At 47.2% G+C, this 25070-nt stretch overlaps 2 protein-coding genes across 2 annotated transcripts in view; both read right to left on the bottom strand.

Annotated features, from left to right (window-relative positions):
* Positions 1-4696, bottom strand: part of LOC135824493 (mucin-2-like) — a 13339-nt gene extending 8643 nt beyond the window's left edge. Inside the window, exon 1 of the mRNA XM_065337227.1 lies at positions 4116-4696. Coding sequence (XP_065193299.1) covers positions 4116-4236 — 121 coding nt within the window. The 5' untranslated portion in view covers positions 4237-4696. The remainder of the gene's footprint in view (positions 1-4115) is intronic.
* An 8982-nt stretch (positions 4697-13678) lies between these two features.
* LOC135824928 (uncharacterized) overlaps positions 13679-25070 on the bottom strand; it is a 52054-nt gene continuing 40662 nt past the window's right edge. Inside the window, exons 8-11 of the mRNA XM_065337671.1 lie at positions 24413-24694; positions 15670-15743; positions 15051-15150; positions 13679-14733 (exon numbers count right to left, since the gene is read on the bottom strand). Coding sequence (XP_065193743.1) covers positions 13739-14733; positions 15051-15150; positions 15670-15743; positions 24413-24694 — 1451 coding nt within the window. The 3' untranslated portion in view covers positions 13679-13738. The remainder of the gene's footprint in view (positions 14734-15050; positions 15151-15669; positions 15744-24412; positions 24695-25070) is intronic.

The raw sequence follows: 25070 nt of genomic DNA, 5'->3' as shown, positions 1-25070 counted from the left end.
TGCTCATTTTCGTTGCGCTTGCCTTCCCCTCTTTGGTCTTACCATAACCTTGAACCTTCCAAGTTGTAAGGCTGTCGGTTAGCGCTACGGAGATGTGTTGAAGCTAGGTGTCAGGACGTCGAATGTCTCAGTACTCTGTCAGTTTTGTGCCTAGTTGTTGCACTTTCTGACTGTATAATTATAGTACCTGGTTGCAGTGATGGAGAGTTACTCTCAACTCGTATCTATATTTCTTTCCTTTCTACATAAAGAAAATAATAATAATAAAAATACTAATAATAACAGCAATCAAGGTAGGGTAAGCAGGATACAATGACAACACTAAGATACGATGGTGTTGTTAGCGGTGATTCCTCAAGAGTGTTGCACGAGAACTTGTTCGAATCATCTTTTTTCATCGTTCTTTCTTCCTACATAAAGCGAATTGCTTTTTTGGTCATTGTCCGAAAAGTGATGAAATTTCACGTTTTACATTTGAACTCTTCACATGAAATTTGTATGGAGTGAAATTCAGAGAGAGGAGTTGTCTGGTTCGATAGAGTGCCCAATGCGGCTCACAGGGGCAAAGCTATATTACTGGAGTTACAGAGTGCCACGTGATATTCCCAGGGGTCAAGGGAGCAATAGGTCAAACAACGGGAAATATCATGTAATATACGCCGGCGTGAGCGGGAGTGTTTGGAGAGACATTGCATTCTAAGAAAGGTCCTTGATTGGCCCTAGCGCTAGTAACAGTAACCTGACATGGCACAACATATTTAATTATAACTATTAAAAGTCCGAAGAAAATGTTGAAAAACGCTGCTTGAATGACGACGACTGCACTATAGCTCCATTCTTAGAAAATCGCTGGCCATAAGCCAGAGTCTCAGGGCCTTTGTGATGACAGTCCATTTTTTTAAATTAGTCTTTTCCCGTTGGCAACTTCCCCTCAAATTGATCAGTAACTTAAAGTGTTATTTTTCGTTGGCTGAGCGTAGCGAATGAAACGAAAAATGTATTTTGTGCCAGCTTTTTCACCATAGTTACGGCGCCAGGATTGCGTTAGTTGTTTTTTTGTCAGTGTTCTCAAACCTTTCTCTTCATCGTGGTCTTTCTCTTTTCGTTGTAGTTTCCCACCCACCCTCCCCTTTATTCTCACTTCTCGATAGGTCCTGCAGGCTACGGTTTTTTTCATTTATCTGATGGGGATATTCTAACCGGTTTTCTTCAGGGATGTGCCTCCGCCGGGGTCCTGGGGTTTTCCGCCAGCTTCGGGCTGGTTAATCATCCGGCGGCCCCATTCACCAGTCCTGAAGATGTCCTAGATAGGACATCACGGAACCCAGCATACATCTATGCTGTTCCCATAGAAAACGTGACACGTGACTCAAAACTTTGTGTCGCATCCGAGGAAGATGAACATGTCGCACTCAAAACAAACGCAACGAAGGCCTTTCGTCTCAAAATTAGTTGTCGTTCATCCCAGCACAGACGGTTCAACACTACTTTTCTCTTTGCATTGAATATAAAGTAATGTCAGAGGACCTTTTGGTGTCCTTTCCACTGTGACATGACTAGTCCTCTAACTAATAGTACACTGTACTGCTGCTGCTACATATGCTAGTATCAACTTTTAGGCTCTCTACAATACATTAACGTTACACTGAGTTTTAACTGTATTCGGATTTTGGACAGAAAGTGAAGAGCAGGAGAGCGAGCCATCAAACGTTACGACTCATGAGCTATCATCCTCTTCACCAAATTCCCAAGCTAGCTCTGTGCTGGTTTTGTGTGGGTGATATGACTCAGTGTGCCAGTAGAAGCAGCAGTACTGACATTGCATTGATCTAGTGCTAGGGCGACGGCAAAACTACTCTGGACTAAGGCAGAGTGATCAACTAACGCTTCCCTGGAAGGATTGTCGAGCTACACAAGTCAAATGAAATAGTATTAGATGCGACGTGCGAACCAATGGGTTTCCCGCGAAAATTTCCAGACTAAATCTTTTGTTCACAAGTTGAAAAGAAAAAGTCTGAAGGAACATTGACGGTCATCACGGGGAGTCCCTTCCCTTTCTGATTGGATAGCACCCACACCATTGTATACAACGCCACTTCGCGAATAAGGACACCTTTTGGATGCCCCGCCGAGTGTCGTTAAGAGCAAAGTTGACTGTGCATGTTTTGTACATGTATGTGACCAGCCGACTTACGGGCCGTCCGTAAACATGTGCATTTGCTTAGAGACATCTAAGAGGTGTTTCTTTCTTGACCTGCCCACCCATCCCCAGAAACGCCCCCCAAAAATGCAGAAAATACCCCTCATAATAACCACTGTACGCTGCCTGATGAGTGTAGTAATACGTGAAACTCAGAGTTGTAACAAAGCTTCCAATCTCTCTCTTGTGTAATAACCACTATACTCTGCACACATAGTACAGTACAGACGACTCCACTTATAACGAACTCGCAAATAGCGAATTTCATGATATAGCGAACCTCTGTCCATGTCCCTATGCACACCCATACATAATTGACCCTTTATACATGTAGCTAGCGAACAGTCTCCCTGTCTCTATGGCCACTCTGCAGTGACCCTTGCAGTACAGTGAACTTGGCTAATAACGACTGCTGATATAACGACAATTCGCGAATAACGACAGAATTTCCATGCCCAGAGCAAAGTCCCTTCTACCTGTATACATAATTATAATGAGACTTTGGGTATAAGGAAACTTCGCGAATTAGGACACTTTTCTGATGCCTCGCCGAGTGTCATTATAAGCGAAGTTGACAGTAGTTCTACTAGCTGTAGCAGTGGACTACATCATCTACAATACATACACGCGCGGTATGGTATGGTACGGTATGGTTTGATATTGATTTATTTGAATTCTGTATCTCAACAGTACAATGTACAACTTGGAAAGATCCGAATGACATAGATACATAAATATGAAAGTATGGTATGCATGCACTCCGAAATGTAATTTTTGGAAAGTTTCTGCAATATACATTTCGTTTCATACGTCTTGCAGGCGAACCCCCCCCCCCCCCCACCAGAAACGCCTGTTAGACGTCTCTAAGGTTGCGTTTGTTCGGTGCCATTCCGCCACCATTCCGCCGTGTTTTGGTTCCGGAGCGTTTGCTTGATGCACTGGACAGCGTTTGTTCGGTGCAATTCCGATTCCGGAATGAAGGGGGCAGAATCGATTCTGGCGATTCCTAAGAAAAAGTGGAATGAGGTCTCATTCCGAGCGGAATGAAAATGCGCGGAGGGGCTTCGTCGCTGCTCCATACCTCCCCAACAAAACTTCGAACGCGATTATCGATCTACAGCAATGACGGCGGACATCGTCCAGGGTTAAGGCTGGTACTGTACCCTCGGCGACGGCATAGTAACTTGTTCATGGTATTTTGACCCTTCGCTACCTGAGAAAGTGATCGTTGATGAACTGGAAATATGCCCTCGCACCTCAGCTCTTGATCGTCGTCGAGCAGGGCCTCCAGAATCACAGGGAGGCTAGCCAGAACTATTTTTCGAGCCCGACTATCCATAATGGCCCAAAGTGACCCAAAGAGACACCGAACCTGCCGCTTCACTTCTTCTTACAACAGGGCCTCGTCTCTGTCAAATAAACACACTAGAGACGTTTCTGTGACCGATACGGGGTCGAATAGCTATGATGAAGTAACGGCCAAACGCCGTCTACAGGCACCCTACCTACGGGCGCTCGTTGATCTACGCCATGTTTGGCCGCTCCTTCATCATGACTGTCGTAGGGAGATGCAGAAACGTACGGAAGCATTTATATAGCAACTACCAGGACTGACATAACACGCAGTAGTCTTCCCAAAGCAGCAAACAACAGAATGTTTCCAGAGTGGCGCAAAAGTTTTGCCAGATTCTCGAATCCATGCCAGCGCGTTTGTTTCCTGCGCTCATTCCGATTCCGCGATGGGTACCGACGTCATTCCATGCCCATTCGGGAATGACCGAACAAATGCAACCTAAGTAAATGCATGTAATTACGGACGGCAACTTAGGGCAGCATTATCTTGCCGTTACTATAATGTCATGCACACACATAATCTCTATGTGCTAGTGTGTGGTGATGCTCTGCTACGACCCACCTGTGACGTTCCACAGCGCTACGTATCTTCGGCAGTTTTGTGTTTTCCGCCGCATCGACTGCGATGCACGGACTCCGCCATGTGGGGTCCTAGAAGCTTCATAATCATTCCGCCCGTTCATGGCCCGTCACCGCCCTGTCCCGAAGGCAAGAGGAGTCCCACTCTCCACTGACCACCTAGCCAAATCAAAGCTAGGGGTACTTCCCGCACACTTGCCGGCCGCTGGCTCCGTCGTTCGACGCAAGACGAAAATAGTCGAACTGGCAGTGTGACGGATAGCACGTCTCAAGCCACGACGACACTTAGAAATTCGAATGTTCTAGGAGCTCTCAGCGAATCTAAATTCTAATTGAATCTTCGAAATAGCTGCGTGCCTCGTGCACATACTGCCTCTGAGGCACTGCACAAATAAGCTTGGCCACCGTCTGAGCTTCAACACACACCATCCATGTAGTTTTCGTGCCGGACCGACTAGGGACTGCGAGATGGACCCACTACCGCAGACTGCACGCTTCGTTCGATGATTATGTGCATGAAACGGTGCGAACGGATCGCTGATTGATCCACCATGTAGTCTACCATGTAGAGTCTACCAGTGACCATCGGTCAAAAGCCACACGGAGTCTAGCACTTCTTGCTTTCCTCGACACATTGGCTTGCGTGTTCAAACAGAATGTACGAAGTGGCGCGGATCTCTCCTCGCTAATCTCCACGGCGTGTTTTGCGTGGAACAACATGTACCAGCGCATACACGATGTAAAAAGGCCAAAGCTAAAGCTGCCTTGCTGGTGAGAAACGGTGAGCATTGTGGCCATCTGTTCGGAAGGTTTCCGCTTGACACGGACCAACTCTTTATAAACCAGCGCTGACCGGAAAGAGAACCACGGAGGAGTATTTTTTGGACTCCAGAACAAGTGACGTGCGACTTACCTAGGTACTTATTTTGCAGTCGCAAAACGGATGTACAAAAATAATGATCATGGCAGACTACAATGATTATGTACATAGTGTACATAATCCTTGTGCAGATCATTCTTCCTACAGTGCAGGCAACTGAAATCCGACTCCCCTCGCGGTGCGCTTGCCGCGTTAGCGATTCGTAGATCTACGAGGCGCTAGGGGGGTCGGATTTCAGCTGCCAGCACTCTAGTTCGCTTCATGTGTGCATCAGTTTAGTCAGTGCATGTGCCCATAATAGTCTCCAAGTGCATCATTCATGCATATACAAAATAATGTACACATGTATTATAGTACTGGTACATGTCCAGAGATGCACAACCATGAGAACGAACAGGTGATCCCGCCAGATTATCAAAATTCCTGCCTTCGAATCGTGTAGAAGACGGGGTCTTTGCAGTTTGGGTATGGCGTACGTATTGTGCTTCTGAAGTAGACTCCGGGAATCATCTGGGTGTTCGACAGTGCCTCGGTGGCACACAGGGGTTTTTCAGACGACAAAAGACACTCTGTCGGAGGGAAATGTTTTCAGTTAGAAGAAAGCGGGTTCACCCCAAGTTCCCCAACCTACATGTATCAACAATAATATTGACCTTGAGGTGTTGATTCTGGCACGTCAAAGCGTACTGCTCTCTGGAAGGTGTTGACTATCATACCGTATTATCTCTAATATAAGCACGGTCCTTTATTTTTTCAATGTACCTCCGCCCCGTGCTATTAATGGAGACGTTCCTTTATTGGAGACTGTTCCATTATTATTTCAACCTCATTTCAGAGGCATGTTGCCATGCCAAAGTCATGTATGACAAACACATTTCAGGGTTTTTTCGCCGGTACAGATAATGAATTTACACAGTGTGCTTATAATGGAGACTGAGCACTTTATTTTTTGAATGCCGCCCCAAGGTGTTCTATTATTGGAGACGTGCTATTATTGGAGACTGTGCTTATATTAGAGATAATACGGTAATTGTCTGCACTGGATTATTACATCTCCTCTGCTTGCCTTCATATACCTGCGCTTTTTCTAATCTCCTTATGTTGCGTGATGGTTGGGTTTGCCATGAAACTCTGAGTAACCATGGTAACGAGCCCGTTCCCAAATGTGCTCGCCCTTTCTTCGCCCCTTTGGCCCTTTTTGGAAAAGCCCTTTTCTTTCGCCCTTTATTGCGTTTTTTGGTGAATATCGCCCTTTTTGAGCTTTTTTAGCTGAAAAAGTGCTAAAATCTGTTTGCCCATGCATGCGATCACAGTTTCCGAGTGCTCGATCGGCCTTGGCACGCCGCTTTTCTGAGAGACAACACGTTGGTGAAGCTTGTACCCTACACAATGGCGGCATTCAATGCTGTAAAAAGTGGGTTTTTTGAACTTTAATTCCTGTTTTGCCTTTCGTGGACCCACAAATGGAAGAGGGCGTATTCATTTCTCAGCATGGGTTCATATCTGAACATGTACCATGGCTATGCTTCACTAAAAAAAGAGCATTTTTTGCCTGTTTTCACTGAAAAAAGAGCACTTTTTCAACATATTTTGAGGGACACGAAAAGCACTAAGTGCGAATTAAAAGAGCACCTTCGGGAAAGGGCTAATGGTAACAGCGAAACAGCCCTGTTTACTTCCTTTTGTGTACCTCTTGTGTATCAACAAGGACTTTATCAACACGAGCCCCCGCCACATTGGCAGTTTCTGAGGCACCTATTGCTTTGTGGTAAATTTGTTTAGGGGTCGTCCGTATTTTTCGAAAAATTAAATATCCGTCCTCAGGCAAAAGGGTGGGTGGTCAAGTGTGCTGGCGGAATTTAATTTTTTGATTTTTCGTACTTTTTTTTTTCGCTCCAGTGACTTTGATACACTTGTTGCACTGATTCAGTATATAGCTGACTGTGTACTGTACTGTAGACGTACATGTAGTGTAGGATCGATTGTCTATCTATCTATTATTCAATCCACCCTTGAGTATGCTAGCTCTGCCTACATTAACTGTCTATCTCACCGTTCATACAACCAGCTGATCACAGCCAGCCGTACTAGTCTTAAAAGAATATTTGCCCTTGACCGCAGAACTCCCACTGAGACCCTGTACGCTTACACGAAGATCTACACACTAGAGCAACGCTTAAATTTCAAGCAATACGTCTTTGTCTTTCGCTGTCTGCATGGTTTATCTAGCCCACTTCTCAGCCTCCTATTCACTCCCCGCTGCACTGGCCCACATTCTGCTGCCACAACTCGGGGCCAAGCTACAGCTGCTCTTGTCTTGCCTGCCTGCCACTCCCGGTATGGTTTCCATTCCATTGCGTATCTTGGTGCCGACAGGTGGAATGCGCTGCCTCCATCTTGTCGCCTGGCCGAGTCGCCTGCTTTGTTTCGCGCTCACACAAAGTCTCATTTAGGGTTCCCAGTAAAAAGGCAACATTGCCTGTTGGGAAATCCCTAACAAAATAAGAAAAAATAATAATAATAATAATAATAATAATTGTCGCAAACACCAGTATCTACTATGATACATGACTTTTCATGTAGTGTGCATGGCCGTGACGTCGGTAGACCTACTACTCACTGTACTTAGCTGCTAGTACTTGACACAGGTGCAGTCAGAAAACGTGGGGTCAGGAGTTCTTATTTTCGAGCTGGGCATCGGTAAAAATCAAAAATTAATGGGAAAAATTGGGGGGTGGGTGGGTGGGTCAGAGACAATTTTGCACGAGGACGGATTTTTTAATTTTTCGAAAATTACGGACGACCCCTTAGGGTTTTATTACTCAGTTGTGCGTGTACAGGTGGTATGAGGATACTCAGTTGTGCGTGTACAGGTGGTGTGAGTAGTTGCTCAGCGTTTCCACCACTCACGGCTGAATTGTACCACAATGACTGTACTTTTGAAATAGAGCAATAAAACCTGCTTTATGGCAATAAAACCTGCTTTATGGCAGTTTTCTAAAAACAGGTATTGTTTTCTAGTCCATGGACCCCGTCTAAAAGTAAGAAATTAACGAAATGTGATAGCCGAAAATTAAAATTTCACACAAAACCTCACAATAATCACAGAATGCTCCCGCCTGATCTCCGTTCCGAGCCCAGCCACCTTCAGTTCTGTGCCCTGCTAAAAGCGCATCATGGCTCCGTTTAAATGCTTTTCGGCTAGTGTGTTTCTGTGGTATAGCGGACTGAAGAATAGTAAACGTGTTTTGCAATATATGTATGAAGCTATTTTGTATATAGTATGTTCCCATTCCGTTTTTGCTTTGGTGTAGCCCTGAGGTTGATTGCTTATTTATTTCTACCCTCCTCTCTCCATACTTCTGTCCCCCCCCCCTCTCTCTCATTCCTTCTGTCGTCCACATGTATCAAAGGAGGCGAAATCGCCTGTTTGTGGTGCGACGTTAAATAAACTTCTACAACTACAACTACAACGAATGAAAAGCTGGAAGACCTTTTCCCCTCTTTCCCATGCATGCATGTTAAGTGTTGAAAGCAGCATTTCAAGACAATTGTTGTGAAACTTAACCTCTCTATTATACAAAGCACGAAGTGTTGTGATTATTGTGAGGTTTTGCGTGAAATTTTAATTTTCGGCTATCACATTTCGTTAATTTTTTACTTTTTAGACGGGGTCCATGGACTAGAACACAATAACTGTTTTTAGAAAACTGCCATAAAGCAGTTTTTATTGCTATAATTTCTTTTAAATGTAGAAGAGAAAAGGACATATGGATACGAGTTAAGAGTAACTCTCCATCACTGTAACATGATACTATATACAGCCAGAAAGTGCAATAACTAGGCACAAAACTGACAGAGTACTGAGTCTGAGACATTCGACGTCCTGACACCTAGCTTCAACACATCTCCGTCATGTTACAGTGATGGAGAGTTACTCTTAACTCGTATCCATATGTCCTTGTCTCTTCTACATTTATTTATGGCTCACCGTCCGAGTTTCAAATAATTTCTTTTTTTTGTCACAAATCATGCAATGAAATGCCCTAAATGATGGCCTCTCCATCATATCAATACCGTACTACCGGTATTCGCATTGATGTGAAAAAAACCTATTACTACTATTTGACGGACCTATTGAAGATGGCAACAAAGAAATATGACTTCTCCTGGACCAGGAAACCTGCCATTGACCAGAGAAAGGATTTCATCTGCTGCTTGGAATATAGCGTTAGACGCCAACCCTGCAGTCAAGATCTAGATGGATACGTCGCCTCAGCAGTCCACAGTTCTATGTCACACCCAGCAGCCTTCCTTTCACCTAACGTTGGCTGAATTTCAATTATCGAGGTTTGTGAAGTATTTGTCTTGTGCAGTTAGCAATCTTCAGCTGTGACGTTAGACGTCCGTGATGATTTTTTGGCTTTCACTTGGCGTCTACTTTTCACCTATCTTTGTCACCACTTCAGTACTCTTTGTGACGTGTCAACTAGCGCAACCTATTTCTGTGTACCTCTCCTTCTCATTTTGATTATTTAGCACTCATGATAGTTGTGTCTGGTAGGGTTCAGAACACCTCCATTCTGCACCATTCCTTTTGTGTTGATATGTCACATATACTTGTATGAGTTAGTTGAGTGTTTACACCTTGCGCCGGTATCTTCTCTATAAAATAGCATTATTCAGCTAAACCCCTTCATTCAACAACTGCTTCTCCTCTGATCAGTTCCCCGGTATATCTCTATGGAACGAAACAAGACTTGTAAGGAGTAGTACTACTTGAGTGTGGCTGGTGAACTGTTCGTGCTGTGATCTGCAAGCATCGTGTGGTCTCGTCGGGTCAAATGAAAAAACCTTTTACATCCCGTGTTGGGTCTTTGCGATGTGAGCGCACCGCTCAGGGGGTCGGATTTCAGTTGCCAGCACTGAAGTTTCAGAAAATGTGGAACACTTTTTACGAGACATGTGCTGGTTGGCAGTGGAGATAGTCCACAGTCCTGCAGTGCATGGTTCAGGAAAACAGACGCCGTAAATGGTTCCCGCTATAGCCCTTGAAATTTTAGCGGTGCAATGTCAGTGATATTCGGAGACGATGGCCATTGCTCTCCTGGATGTAGGCATGGTAGTCGTTTGTTCTTAGCTCCATTGTGGACGCTGCACCAGCGCTCGTTTTTGGACCCAAAATTCAGTCTCTTTTGGGCCCATTTCGAGGTGCTCTTCAGTTCCAAGGTGTCCGTAAGTTGTGCAACGAGCCCATTTGCATGGTTGTTGTAGACTCCAAAGGAAACTTACTTCTCGTATGCTCACGGCCTGACACCATCTTTATACTCTCGCATTGTTACTTTAAGTCATATCAGCATGAAAAAGGTTTTTTTGTCTCCCTCGCCGTACCCCGACTGTCTTTGTTTTGCGGCACGCTAAGTTATACTCCCTCGAATCTCGTCTCAACTTGAGGCTTTTCATTTTTGTTTTCTGCTGTATTCATAAGCTCACAAGTCCTCTTCTTTCCTCAATGTCCACCCTCCAGTCGGCTGCTACTTGCACCGAGAGGCGCACTAGAGGGCAATCATTCTCTTCACTTTCTTTGCCCGCTGCTACCACTAGATATGGGATGTTCTCTATTTCTTTCCTTGGCGGTGATAGGTGGAATTCTCTGCCTGTCTCGCGTCGTCAGGTTGAGCATCTATCCGTTTTTGTTTCGCTCTGGAAAGAGCACTTAGGGTTCCCTGTAACAAGACGGCAACGTCTGTAGGGCCTTCTCTTTCAAAATAATAAATTCTGCTACTACTATTCTACTACTGGCAAACTTTTTAAGCGAAATCGGAGAGGTCGCCCCGCCCAGCTTTTCTTATTTTCTCAGACATGCTCTCTAAGCAGTCTCTTGCTATCAACGCATCTTGTCACGAAGTCGGCGAGTCTCCAAACGCCTGTGAGTGTGTAGGCACTCCTGCGTACGCCGTCGGCTCAGACTTTCAACACTGTCACCCCTGTCATTTTGCTTTTCCTCATAGTCCTCTATTAATGATCTTAGCATTCTATTTAAGTAACTTTATACAACACCCGCGCCCATTAAAGCACTGCAATCTGCCCGATCCTTACATCCCTGTCCCATTAGCAGCACACCCCTAAGCATTCGAACGGTAATGCGACACCGCCTATAATAAAGGTCTTTATACTTCGAAGTAAATCAAACCGCAATCACTACAATACGCGCTATCTAAACCAAACCGCTAATTATTCGACGCACAAAGCGGCGAAATATTCACAGTCAAGTCCAAAAAAACAGTTTTAGTTAGCTAGCCACTTAATGGCATATCCTTTACCGAAATTGCATTCTTGAACGCAATACATGTGGGTCCAGGAGCAAGCCATCATAGCAATACATCCGCTATGCTGGCTACCTAGCCTCACAATTCGCCACACCATCTCTGCGCTCTGCCTCCTGTATAAAGCCCTTTGCGATAATTCTCCCACTCTTCTCTCGAGAATGGCTCCACCCCCGACACACCAGCCCAGGACCACACGCCTCACCCGCCCCTACCTGATCCCCCTTTGGTGCGTTCACGGAGCAATGAAGCCGAGACCGCTGGTCGGCTGAGCTTTAATGCTTAATGGGCCCCGCCACCACACTCCGTTATTCACCCCAGTGTCCGTGGAGGTAATGTGGATTTTGTAGAAAAAATGTAATCTTCTTTCTTTTTCTTCTACTCCGCTCCATCAGCATTCGGCCGAAGGGAGGAGAATGGCACCCACCGGGATAGCATCCAGCAGGCAAAGCAGGGGCCTCTTCTTACTCCGCTTCTAAAAAATACTTTTGAAGTTTTGCGGGACGGTTGGTGGCTTTGGTGCACTAAGGATCAGCCTCAGTTGCATTCCTACAGCATCCCTTCTGCAGTGACCAAACCTGTATGTAAAGTACTATGTCACTTGATGAGAATCTAGACCTACCTCTGGGGGAAAAGAACAAATTACTACTTGAAATTAGCACGTGTCGCACACACCAGAAACTGCAGCACAGTGTAATGCAATGCTAAGAAGCGAATCATGCCATGACAATACCATAATGCATTTCAGAAAGTGCATCATACATTCTGAAGACATTATTCACATTATTCTGAGCACATTGTTCACATTATTCTGAACACATTATTCACATTACTCTGAACACATTATTCACATTATTCTGAACACATCTAGCGCACACGTTTGTCCTGTCTCAGTACCACTGTCTTTCATTATTATTTACGAGTTGGGTATGTACTAAATATTGCGACAGAGCTTTCGGCCATATTTTCAATTCATTGCATTCCCAACTCATCACAACCACGCGCTCTTCAGCCGAACCATACAGACACCAGCAAGGACACTTCCGTTGAGAGATAATAATTATTGCTCCACGCCTCTAGACAGCTGTTTCGCTCCCTGTCGGAGCTCATCAGTAGAGGATGATAATGATGATAATGGAGGAATGATCATTCTTATACACAAGAAATGGCGCAAGTGCGCGCTTTCCACATATATCAATGGCATATGCAAGCTGCTAAAATGGTAAAGTGTGAGAACAGCGATAAATAATCATAGTACACGCTCATTGGTGGAGAAACACACCACACAGGCGACGAAAATCTTACGCGGAATACTGATGCCAAAGGAAAGTACATGTATGTTGTTTATTATTATGATGTTGCAATGTCCATGTATGCAGGCCAGGCGAGACTCACTGCCGAGATCCCCCAACGCGACAGGCTCGGTTGCCGTTCAGGATTCACACCGACCTGTCCGCCCGTCAACAGGATCGACAGCGGGAGGCCCCACTGATGCCGATGTCGATGCACACCAGGAAACTTGTAGTCGTGAGTGTGATACTAACACGTCCATCGGCAACCACTGACAAACGAGAGGCCAGCTGGGGCATTCACTCCAGTCAGGGATGCTTGGTCGACGCTTCGTATCAGCAGCTCAGCTCATTTTGATCAAACAAAGATGTTGCAGATGTGTCTTGCTTTTCTCCTTCCTTCTTCACTGGAAGAAGGATCTCCTTCCTTCTTCACTGCAACATCATAATAATAAACAACATACATGTACTTTCCTTTGGCATCAGTATTCCGCGTAAGATTTTCGTCGCCTGTGTGGTGTGTTTCTCCACCAATGAGCGCGTACTATGATTATTAATTTATCGCTGTTCTCACACTTTACCATTTTAGCAGCTTGCATATGCCATTGATATATGTGGAAAGCGCGCACTTGCGCCATTTCTTGTGTATAAGAATGATCATTCCTCCATTATCATCATTATAAGAATGATCATTCCTCCATTATCATCATTATCATCCTCTACTGATGAGCTCCGACAGGGAGCGAAACAGCTGTCTAGAGGCGTGGAGCAATAATTATTATCTCTCAACGGAAGTGTCCTTGCTGGTGTCTGTATGGTTCGGCTGAAGAGCGCGTGGTTGTGATGAGTTGGGAATGCAATGAATTGAGTTGGGTATGTGAACATAGTAAACAAAAAAACAAAAAATTCGAAGTAGTCGGGAAATGGTTGAGAGAGAAGCACGGGCAAATGTACAGTGATGGCAACTGAAATCCGACCCCTGAGCGGTGCGCTCACATCGCAAAGACCCAACACGGGATTGTTAAACTACGAATTAGAGACCGCTAGATTGTGAACGCACCGCTCAGGGGTCGGATTTCAGTTGCCAGCACGGTAGTATGGCTTATGCATTTCACTTCAGGAACACGTTGTTTGCTGTCTTCTTGCACTCATCGTCAGCGGCTGCCACGTCACATCGCAGAACACGGTCAGGATCAGCTTGGACACAACGGCACGTGCAGCACTTGTGAACTTTCTGCTCCACCATTGTGACGGTGCTGCTGACGAAGGCCTCCACATACGATGGATTTGGCTGGTCAGAGCGCAAGATGGCGTTCAGATTCCAGGCCGCACCACCGAGCTCCAGCGCAACCGAGGTGTAATGGAGGAGGGTTTTGCGATAGTGGGTCTTCAGGTATTTCTTGACTGAGTCTGGATAGGATGTGGTGTATGCGCCAGAGCTCTGTGCCGTGTAGAGCTTGCCGGTCGCGTCGACACCGAAACCGTCCCGACCCTGGTGCTCGAAGGTGTTGTCGACGATGACCTGCAGCTGGGCTCCGCTCGTGCGGATCATTCTCTTGACGGAGCTGCGTGAGAGCTCCCCGCCCCCTTGTTTATGAACGTCTCGGTCCTCATCGGAGATGAAGATGATGATGGGTGCAATGTGTGCCTTCCCCAGTCGCAGCAGCTGTTCCTTGGACTGCGGATCAGTGATGTTGTTCAAAGTGAACTGGATTGCGTAGTACCCGTCTTCGTGGGAACCATCGTTTTGAAGATTGCTGGACGCCTGACGAAAGCCGTCAATGTCATATACTCGTTGATTGGCGGTGTTAACAAGCACATGTGGTGCTGGTTCTTGCTGGTTTGTCCGCTGGTGGCCAAAGCCAACGAGGCTATACTGGTTGGGAATTTCGGGGTAGAGACCAATGCCATGCTCCTTCAACGATTCGTCCAGCCTTGCCACAAGAGCGTTGAGTTTCTCCTTGCGTTCTGGCCTCATGCTTGCCGACTCATCGCACACAATGATGATGTCGGCAGCTGTTTGCCCACACTTAGATGAGCCAGCTCTGGTTGTCAATGTCTGGTTTTGCCGGAGAAAGTCCGCCGGTAGTTGTGCACTGCACTTCACTGCACATCCAAAACAAGACGGAGAAACACAGTTGCAGACACGGTCAGAACAGAACAGAGCCATACATCAGACCAGAGCCATGCATCAGACCAAAGTCATGCATCAGACCAGAGCCATGCATGAGAATATCAGAATGAAGTGCATTCGGCCGCAAGGCATAACACGGCATTGTCACATGACACAGTGAGCTCTATTGAACAGGACAGTGCTCCCCCCCCCCCCCCCCCCCAGCGGTTGTCCCCTGTCAGTCCTATTGTGCTGGTGAGGCAAAAGAGTGCTCACACGGCGTACTGGCAAGTGCTAAGCCATGACTGACCTTCGCATGTCGGTGGGTTGGGCGACCATTGCCTGTCCACCTGGCACACCAAATGCCCCTTTCCCTGCATGCTGTAGCCGTCATCACATGCATACATCACCTGCATGCACAAAACAAGAAATCGGATAGCACCAAGCTCAAAGAAAAGAAGGTTGTGTGAGCCACAAAAGAAGAAGAAAAATGTTGTGTTAGCATAAGTGTGCCTGGGAAAAAGTGTGGAATTTCTACCCCCCCCCCCCCTCCCCCCTCCCCATGGAACACTTGCATATCTCACCTGCATGCACAAAACAACAATCTGATAGCGCAATAGCGAACGACCCAAACTCAAAGAAAATAATGTTGTGTTAGCATAAGTGTGCCTGGGAAAAGTGAGGAATTTCTCCCCCCCCCCCCCCCCCTCTGCAGCAAGTCCACAGGATTCGTGTGCAGAAGAAAATCTAAAAAGCAATGATTGAAATCAAATAATTATGTGCGTTTGGCTCCAGGAACAGCTGCGTGACATGCATACCAAGGGAGTACGATCTCAAGTCCGTTGAGCCTCTTGCCCCGCACTCATTAAAGAGGCCCTGGATTTGCGCCAGTTCATACATGCAGGCATGTAGGCACAGCAGTCTCTCACCTCTTGGACTTGGTGCAACCTCGTTGTGTTGCGCCAAGCGCCGTTCGTAATGGACGGAGGTGGCCCGCATGGGACTGTGGAAAGAAAATGGGGAGCATAGAGTAGAGAGCATGCATGATTGAAACGAGTTTCAGACATTGACTATTGTGCTCTAATTCCAGAAATTTTGGGTTCTCAATATGTTCGGTATGAGGGCAAAAGGCCAGGTTAGGTGAACAGAAATTTGAGATAGAAGCAGTTCCCCAATAATTATAGGTTTTGAAACAGAGGCATCGAAAGTACCGAAACCAAAGGTACTTCGTACATGCACGCCGAAAATAAATTTGTGAAATTACATTATGCATGATCAGAGCACCACGAGAAGATGTTTGCAGTTTTGTACTGTTTGAGCACCTCGACTTCTAGCCTTTCTAGCACTAATGAAAGTCGAAAGTCAGTTTCTTCGACCATTGACGTGTGTTAGAGATTCTACATTCTTGAATGGTGCGGGTCAGCAATTCATCTCAGTGAATCGTGCCTTTTAAAATCCGCGATATGTGCATGCAGTACCACGGTGTGTGTGTGTGTGTGTGTGTGTGTGTGTGTGTGTGTGTGTTTTGAATTTGTGCTGGAGGTGAGTGGAAGGAGATTTTTGAGCTCCGGTTTTTTTCGGAGTTTTCTTCCATGAGCGGGTGAGTTGTAGTCTCACAATAAGCAGAGTAGCTGTGCTGAGCGAGGCAGCCTTCATCTTGCTGCCGCGGACGAGGACAATTCAGCGTCGACAACATGGTCACCTCGGATATGACCACTCGCGCTGACCTTCGTCTGGCTGAGCGCGGAGGAGTTGCAAACCAAAGCTCAGAGCTTAGCTCGCAGCATGCACCAGCCGCTCGGAGGTTCGTGCTGTCTCTGGGAATCTGGAATGTGAGAACCCTTGTTGAGTCCGACGGCGACGTGAATATGGCTTCAAAATTTCGAAAAAATCAAAAAATTTGTTGCGGGAGGAGAAGAAAATTGACCTGGTTTGTCGGCAGCTTGGACGTTTCGGCATGGATATTGCAGGTCTGCAGGAGACCCTTTGGTTCGGCACGGCTCAGTACAGTGTTGGTGACTCTCTGGTTTTGGCCAGTGGACGCCTTACTCCAACTGCAGATGTCTCTGGACATCGTGGTGAAGGTGTGGCGATAGTGCTGCTCGGAAAGTGCAGAGACGCCTTTGTCAGCGGCGGCTCGGAATGGAAAGGACACAGCTTGCGACTTGTCTTCGCAAAGGTAAAGTTCGAATGTGGTAGTTATCGTTCAGTATCGTGCATTCATATCGCTGTTGCGTATGCACCGACATACAGTAGACCGCGTGAGGAGAAAACTGCGTTCTATGAAAGTTTGAAGTCCTTCCTGGATAGTGTACCCAGGAGTGACCAGTATGTCATACTCGGCGATTTCAATGCTCCTGTTGGTGTTGGTACAGCTGGAGATGAGTGGAGCCGCATAAGGGGTACACATGGATATGGCATCGTGAATTCTGCTGGAGAGGATTTACTAAATTTCCTGGCCAGAAAAAGTGCGCTCATCTGCAACACCTGGTTCAAGAAGAAGGACATCCACAAGCACACGTGGCACCACCCTAGCTATGGGCAGCCTCATTGTATCGACTACTGCATTATTCCAGAGTCATGTCAGCGTCAATGTCTGGATTATCAAGTTCTCCGCTCTGCGGAGTTGATACTGACCATAAGTTCCTTGCCATGAGATACCGCTTGGCGGCGGTGCCCAGCTTCCGCAGGCAAAGTCAACTAGCTAACAAACCCATCGCTTCCGCAGCCCTAACGACTCCCTCCAATGATGAAGTGTGAGCAAAATATTCCCCTAGTCTTGATGCTGCCTTGGTTTAGAACTGGCCAGAAGAGCTATCTGTGGACGGATGCTGGGCTGCGTTGATAACTAAGGTGACGGACGTCACTCAGATATGCCTTGGCAGAGAGCGGCGCAAACAACCAGACTGGTTCCTGGACAATCGACCGAAGATAGAGGCTGCCCTCCGTGAGCGAGACGATTGCTACCGAGCCTGGATGTCGACCAACAGGGCAAGCGATCAGGAGCTGTATAAGAAGGTCCGAAGTTCAGCTCGCCGTATCATTCGACAAGCAAAGCAGGACTGGCTGAGAAAGCAGGCTCGGTACTGCGAGCACTTTAGTCTAACATCTAAGGGAGGCTGGAAGTGCATCAAGAGGATCCAGACAGCACTTGATGGATTGCAGCCCCGCAAGACAGCTGCTATCAAGAATGCGCAGGGTGTTGTCTGCGAGGCACCAGAGGCAACAGGTACGCGATGGCGGGAGCATTTCGAGGGTGTCTTAAACATGATCAGTGATTTTGTCCCAGATGCCTTTTTCCATTGGGCAGCTACCGATTCGGCTTGACCTTGAGAACGCCCCAGCCTGCAGCGAGATACACCGTGCTATGTGAGCTCTTCAAAATGGCAAAGCATGTGGTCGATCAGAGATAACAGCGGAGGTGCTCAAGTGCGGCTCTGAACTGGTGCCTAGGTTGGAGATGTTGGCTTAAGTATGGAGGACGGAAAGGGTTCCTCAGGATTGGGCAGACGCCATCTTAATCCCAATCCCCAAGAACGGTGATCTTAGTGAGTGTGGTAACTGGCGAGGCATTGCGCTTCTAGACGTGGTCGGCAAGCTGGTGGCAAGAATAATAGCGGATCGCTTGCAGCTGGTTGGAGAGAAATACCTGCCTGACTCCCAGTGTAGTTTTCGCCGTGGGAGGGGATGCTCAGACATGGTGTTCTCAGTACGTTAGGTTGCTGAGAAATTGCATGAACATTCGTCAAAGGGCTTTGCAGTGTTCATTGACTTGCGCAAAGCATACAATTCAGTACCTAGAGTAGCCATGTGGAGGGTTCTCTCCAGGCTCGGTGTACTGGATAAACTGCTCTCCATCATTCGGTCGTTCCATGAAGGCATGTCTGCATCCATCCGTCTCGGCGCATATCTGCTGGAACCTTTCCCGGTGGGAAATGGCCTACGTCAGGGATGCACTATGGCCCCGATTCTGTTCATCTTATTCATGGGTGCGGTTGTGGAAAAGTGGCATGCTGCCATTACCTATGACGAGAATATCGGTATCCAGGTGTCTCAGTTTTGCAGAGACTGCTTGTTCAATACACGCCTCAGAGAGTGTCGCAGAGTGACTATCACGGAGTGTCAGTTTGTGGACGATTCGTCGCTGTTCGCCAACACCTACGGCGGTGCTGAAAGGGCCTTGGCCACGTTTCGGGGGGTTGCAGCATCTTTCGGCCTGTCAGTCAATCTGGGCAAAGCTAAGTGCATGCCTATGGGCGTTGGTGTGGTGGCGTCGGATATGTTGCCTTTGGGTGGACCCGTCGAATGCGTGGACAGCTTTCACATCTTGGCTGCCAGATCACTCCTGATGCTAAGAGTAGCTTTGATGTCTCTCGCAGGATCGCCGCAGCTTCGGATGCATTTGGCGCCTTGAAGAAGACTGTGTTTGCGAACGCCGAGTTTCCTATCGGTCTCAAGCGTGTTTTGTACGGAGTCACTGTGTTGGCGGTACTCCTCTATGGTGCTGAAAACTGGACACCGAGGCAACGGGATCTCCAGCGTCTGGAGTCGTTCCACCTGCGATCTACACGCATGGTCCTGGGCATCAATCAGGCGCTCCAGATGGACGAGCATGTGTCAATCCTTCAGGTACGGCAGTGGTGGGGAGACATGGCGCAGGTCTCTGACAAGGTCCGGCGCCGTCGTCTCCATTGGCTGGCCCACCTGGCTCGCATGGGTGACCGTATTCTCCACCAACTGCTCTTTGGTGCCTTGCCGTCTAAACAACCTCCACATGGCCCCCGGAAGAGGTGGAAAGACCCAGTCAAACATGACCTGTCGGCGGTGTCCATCGTCATGGATGACAGGCTTGACACAGCTGATGATAGGCCTGAGTGGAGAACCAGGTGTCAGGATGGAGTTTACAGCACGGTATGCTCTCATGTACAACCTGCCGTGAAGCCACTCCTGTGTATGGTCTGCACACGTCGTTTCAGCTGTCCTCAAGACATCGCTAGACATAGCAGCACTATTACTCGCTGCAACTGCGGAGTGCTACAGAGATCTGTGCTCGGCCCCATTCTGTTCAACCTATACACTCGAGAAATACCCTATGTTGCTGGACAAGCCTTGTCTTTGCAGTTTGCAGATGATATTGGTCTCGCTTGCAGCAAACCGACTAAGTCTGAAGTGTCGGCAATTCCGTCAGCTTCAGCTATTGCTATTCAACCTATACACTCGGGGAAATACCCTATGTTGCTGGACAAGCTTTGTAGTTGCAGTTTGCAAATGATATTGGTCTCGCTTGCAGCAAACTGACAACGTCTGAAGTGTCAGCAATTCTGTCTGTGTCAGCGTCAGCTATTGCTGACTGGCTAAACGACCTTGGCTTGATCCTGAATGCTTCCAAAAGCCAGGTGATCTCCATTTCTGGGAACCTGCCTGAGACACACACACACACACAAACACACACGCACACACACACACAGACACACACACACACACACATACACACACACACACACACACACACACACACACACACACAAACACACACGCACACACACACACAGACACACACACACACACACACAAACACACACGCACACACACACACACACACACACACACATACACACACGCACACACACACACACGCACACAACACACATACACACGTACACTGCCAGACACACATACAATTGCTCTGCAGTGTTCTCAGTTCATAGTAGAAACGGGACTGCTTCAGAACGGAACTGACGAGGAACGGAGATGGAGCGAATACTGCTAGGCAGGTTGTTCCAGCATAGCGCACCCTGGAAGGCGAATTTCCCCTTTCCAGAGTTGCTGCGGGCGGGTGGCAGGCAGAGACCCATGTCGGAGTCCAGGCGTGTAGACCGGCCACAAGCTGGCAGCAAGAGAACCTGAAGCTCAGGACTTGCTTGGCCGTAGCGGCAGCGCCATACAAGGAACGCCAGATTCTCCTTGTACACTTCAGTTCCCCGATACAATGAGAGGGGATAATTGTCCATGGCGGGCGTCTGAACACTACACGGGCACCACGGATTTGCAGAACCTGGAGTCCCTGACAGTGCCTGGCTGCCAGAGATGTCGAGACTGCATTTGATCCATATAGAAGATCGGGCATTATGATGGATCGGAAGTAAGTGATCCGACCCTGTGCGCGCGTGCACACGTGCAGATGAGTGCGAGTGTGTGTATGTGCAAGAATGTGTGTGAATGTGCGTGAATGTGTGTGAATGTGTGTGTGTGTATGTGTCGGGGGGGGGGGGGTATGTGTGTGGGTATGTGTGTGGGTGGGTGTGTATGTGTGAGTATGTGTGTATGTACATGTTTGTGTGTGTGTGTGTGTGTGTGTGTGTGTGTGTGTGCGCGCGTGTGTGTGTGTGTGGGGGGGGGGGGGTGTGGATGTGTGGGTGCAAGGCTTCGATTTATCTCTCTTCTCTTCTCTCTTCCTGTCAGTGTCTCCCACTTCCGGGTCGGCATGGCCGATGCTTGTGTGTGTGTGTGTGTGTGTGTGTGTGTGTAAAATGAAAAAGACCAAAAAGTAGGGATTCACTGGCCAGAAAAAGCCACTTCATAGCTGTGTGGTGTAGACCAGGCTGAATAGTGGCGGTCAATTCTTCAGCCTTGCAAGCTGTTGAATGGTGCAATCCCAGCACAAGCTGCTATGGCTTCTGCTGTAGCATCGCTATCATCGCCTCTGGCGATGGGCGTCCAATGGTCCAATGGTGTGTGTGTGTGTGTGTGTGTGTTTGTGTGTGTGTATGTGTGTGTGTGTGTGTGTGTGTGTGTGTGTGTGTGTGTGTGTGTGTGTGTGTGTGTGTGTGTGTGTGTGTGTGTGTGTGTGTGCATGCTTCATGCATACTTGTTCCTGTTGTTGTGATATGTAAGCAAGTCATGTACTTCAAGTACCTGTGTACTGTGTCCTACCGCTACTCGGGATTTGGCCGTGACCACAATTTGCCTCCCCATTTTCTCCTTTATCCCTTCTTTTCGCTTTTTGCTTCTTGCCGTGACCACTATTTATCTTTTCTTTTTCTTCTTTTTCTCCTTTCTTTCTTTTTCTTTCTTTCTTTTACTCTTCTTCCTGAAAGTTTTCTGTTCCTCTTATTTTCTTTTCATCTCTGTCTCCTTGCCGAGTTTTCCCATTCCTGGGTTACTTGGATCTCATTCGCTTCCTTGTCATTGGACATGTTCAGTCCGTTCGGTTTGCGAACTCAAATAAACACAACCACCACCACCAGACAGAGGAGAAGGGAGTGAGGAGGTGGAGGAGTGAGTGAGACAGCGGAGGAGTGAGTGAGACAGAGGAAGAGGGAGTGAGGGAGGAGGACGGAGTGAAGGAGGAGGACCAAGAGGAGGAGGAGAGGAGTGGGAAGACCCGCAGGGGCGTAGCAGCCGGTCCGGCCGGTCCGGCTTTGGCCGGACCACTTTTTCGCCCGACCATGCCCAGAATGCAGGATTTTGCACCCTAATTTCACAATTTTCCGGCGAGATCCCCCACCCCCCTCCGGCCGGATCACCTCCAACGGCAGTGCTACGCACCTGACCCGTCCAACTTTTCATGTTAGAAATCCATGATGTCCCGGGCCTTCCACTCGGTCGAGACCCAGGAGTTGATCCTTGCAGGAAGGGCTTGGAGAAAACGTCAGGTCTCGTAACATGGGCAAAACACATCAACTTAAATTTCTTGACTTCGTTCGCTAGCCGCATCCTTGCTCCGATGATGTCATTGATTTCTTCCAGGATAGATTGGTTGGTACGCCGGTCATGGGAAGTCTGACTTGTCATGCATACTTTAATATTAATAGTCTCTACTTCAGGATTACCCAAAGGCTAGCGGATATTGAGTGTTTTATAAAATAGAAAGTGGTGGACATCACTAAAAAAAGAATTTTCATCCAGCGCATGTGCCAAGAGTGAATACCAAGTAACTAGAGAGGTTGTCAGTTAACAAACGCCCTTTAATTTTTTTTTAATTTTTTATAAAATAGCTATTTTAAAGCAAGGTCAATACCGATGCCTGGCCAATCAGCGATCTAAAATCACTCTTGGAGATAAATAATTTTTGACCTCTCCTTGATGCAACTTGTTCAATGGTTATTTTGACGAAGCGGCGTGGAGAAATCAATCGTATCAGTGCAATAAAGAATATAATTGATGCAAACATGGTCAGACAACAACGAGTTTTTAAAACCAATAATAATTACAAACAAGAAACTAACTCTCCTCCTCCATGCGCTCTAAACCGACCATTGCTACCCTCGGTTCCTCCATGCGCTCTAAACCGACCATTGCTACCCTCGGTTCCTCCATGTGCTCTAAACCGACCATTGCTACCCTCGGTTCCTCCATGCGCTCTAAACCGACCATTGCTACCCTCGCTTCCTCCATGCGCTCTAAACCGACCATTGCTACCCTCGGTTCCTCCATGCGCTCTAAACCGACCATTGCTACCCTCGGTTCCTCCATGCGCTCTAAACCGACCATTGCTACCCTCGGTTCCTCCATGCGCTCTAAACCGACCATTGCTACCCTCGGTTCCTCCATGCGCTCTAAACCGACCATTGCTACCCTCGGTTCCTCCATGCGCTCTAAACCGACCATTGCTACCCTCGGTTCCTCCATGCGCTCTAAACCGACCATTGCTACCCTCGGTTGCCAGTACTCACACCAATAACATACCTGCCAAGTACTGACAGTGCTTTTTCTGGATCGCCATGGCAAAATCCCGGGATTTGCCTTGGTTTTTCGGGATATGTCATATTTCACCAACAAATCCTTTTTCAACTTTTGCTGGCACCAACATTTCGATTGATCGTGATCATCGGATCACACTGACACATGTTCAAGACTCAAAAACGGAGGTTTTTTAGAGACTGCTCATGGAAGGAGCACTAGTAGATCCACTGGTACTGCAGGCTATGGCGGTCTGGAATCAATAAGGACAACTACTGGCCTGTGACAAGTCATTTGAAGTGCTCCAAGTACAATATCAAGATTGTTTCTTGTACAGTGAATTTCGGGATAATCGACAGGAATTTCGGGATAATCGACAGGAATTTCGGGATAATCGACAGGAATTTCGGGATAATCGACAGGAATTTCGGGATAATCGACAGGAATTTCGGGATCGCGGGAGTTCATCCAAAATTGCGGGATAATCCCGAAAAAATCTGAATACTTGGCAGGTATGCAATAACTTCAAACAACGAAGGGTCACGGGTGAAACATTTCCTTCTGACAGCTGTTTCGCCTATCAAATATAGGCGAAACAGCTGTCAGAAGGAAATGGTTTACCCGTGACCCCTTCGTTGTTTGAAGTTATTGGTGTGAGTAATGGCTACCGAGGGTAGCAATGGTCGGTTTGGAGCGCATGGAGGAGGAGAGTTAGTTTCTTGTGTTATTCAACAGCCGAAAGGTACCGCTCAACAGTTTATTAATAATTACAAACTTACAGAAATGATCAGTCTCAGGTGGAGAGCCAAGGATTAATTTATCATAACGAAAGAGGGCCAAAAGCTACAGGCTACGCAAGTTACAAGTGTCGTGCAATGTTATCGCACGAGCTGATTGCACAGTAACTGGTGGTGCTAGTGGATATTCTGGCGTAACTTGCAGCTTTCGATCCTCTTTTCTTCTCATGTTAGAATTGCAAAAATTACTTACGCATTTCACATACGACATGCTTTAGTTTGAAGTCCCAGTCGTGGCCTTGGTTTGTCGGCCTAGCCCTGGAAATACCTTTAATGGTTCCGGACAGCCAGACTTCCACGTCGTCTTGGAGCAAAGTAGATGCGCAGCTACTGGTAAGCGTCTTCCTATTCAAAAGCCATCCATTATGCTTACGGCAAAGGGCATCGGCGCTAAAGAAATTGTACTTTTGTTTTGAGATTTGGAGAATTGTACGTGTGTTTGAGCAGGGTTGACTCCGATTAAATCCATGATCTCCTGCAATGTGGCAAACATCAAAACAAACAGCATTTCCTTGTAAAGATGCAAACGAGGAATTTGCTGTTGCTGCAATGAATCCAACAGAGTTGAGGTCATTTGCAAACATGCATTTGTGCAAGTATAGTTAGGCTTAACAGGCAAGTGATGCATGATGCATGGTGGCAAACTCCAGAGGGACAATACTATCATTGGTTTAGACCGGTGCCGGAAAGGCCAGTCACTGTAGTTCATGACATGAATAGGGTTGTTTTAGCATACTGGCATCATATGTCAATGTGTGTCGATGAGGGTGAGGTCCATTCTCTGATCCTGCGGAGCTTACTGCAGTTCTTCTTAAATACTCCTGCGCAAGTTCAGGAATCAATGGGCATAC

This window comes from Sycon ciliatum, chromosome 9, assembly GCF_964019385.1.
Source record: "Sycon ciliatum chromosome 9, ocSycCili1.1, whole genome shotgun sequence".
In the NCBI taxonomy this organism is placed as follows: domain Eukaryota; kingdom Metazoa; phylum Porifera; class Calcarea; order Leucosolenida; family Sycettidae; genus Sycon; species Sycon ciliatum.
This window is presented reverse-complemented; position numbering and strand designations above follow the sequence as displayed.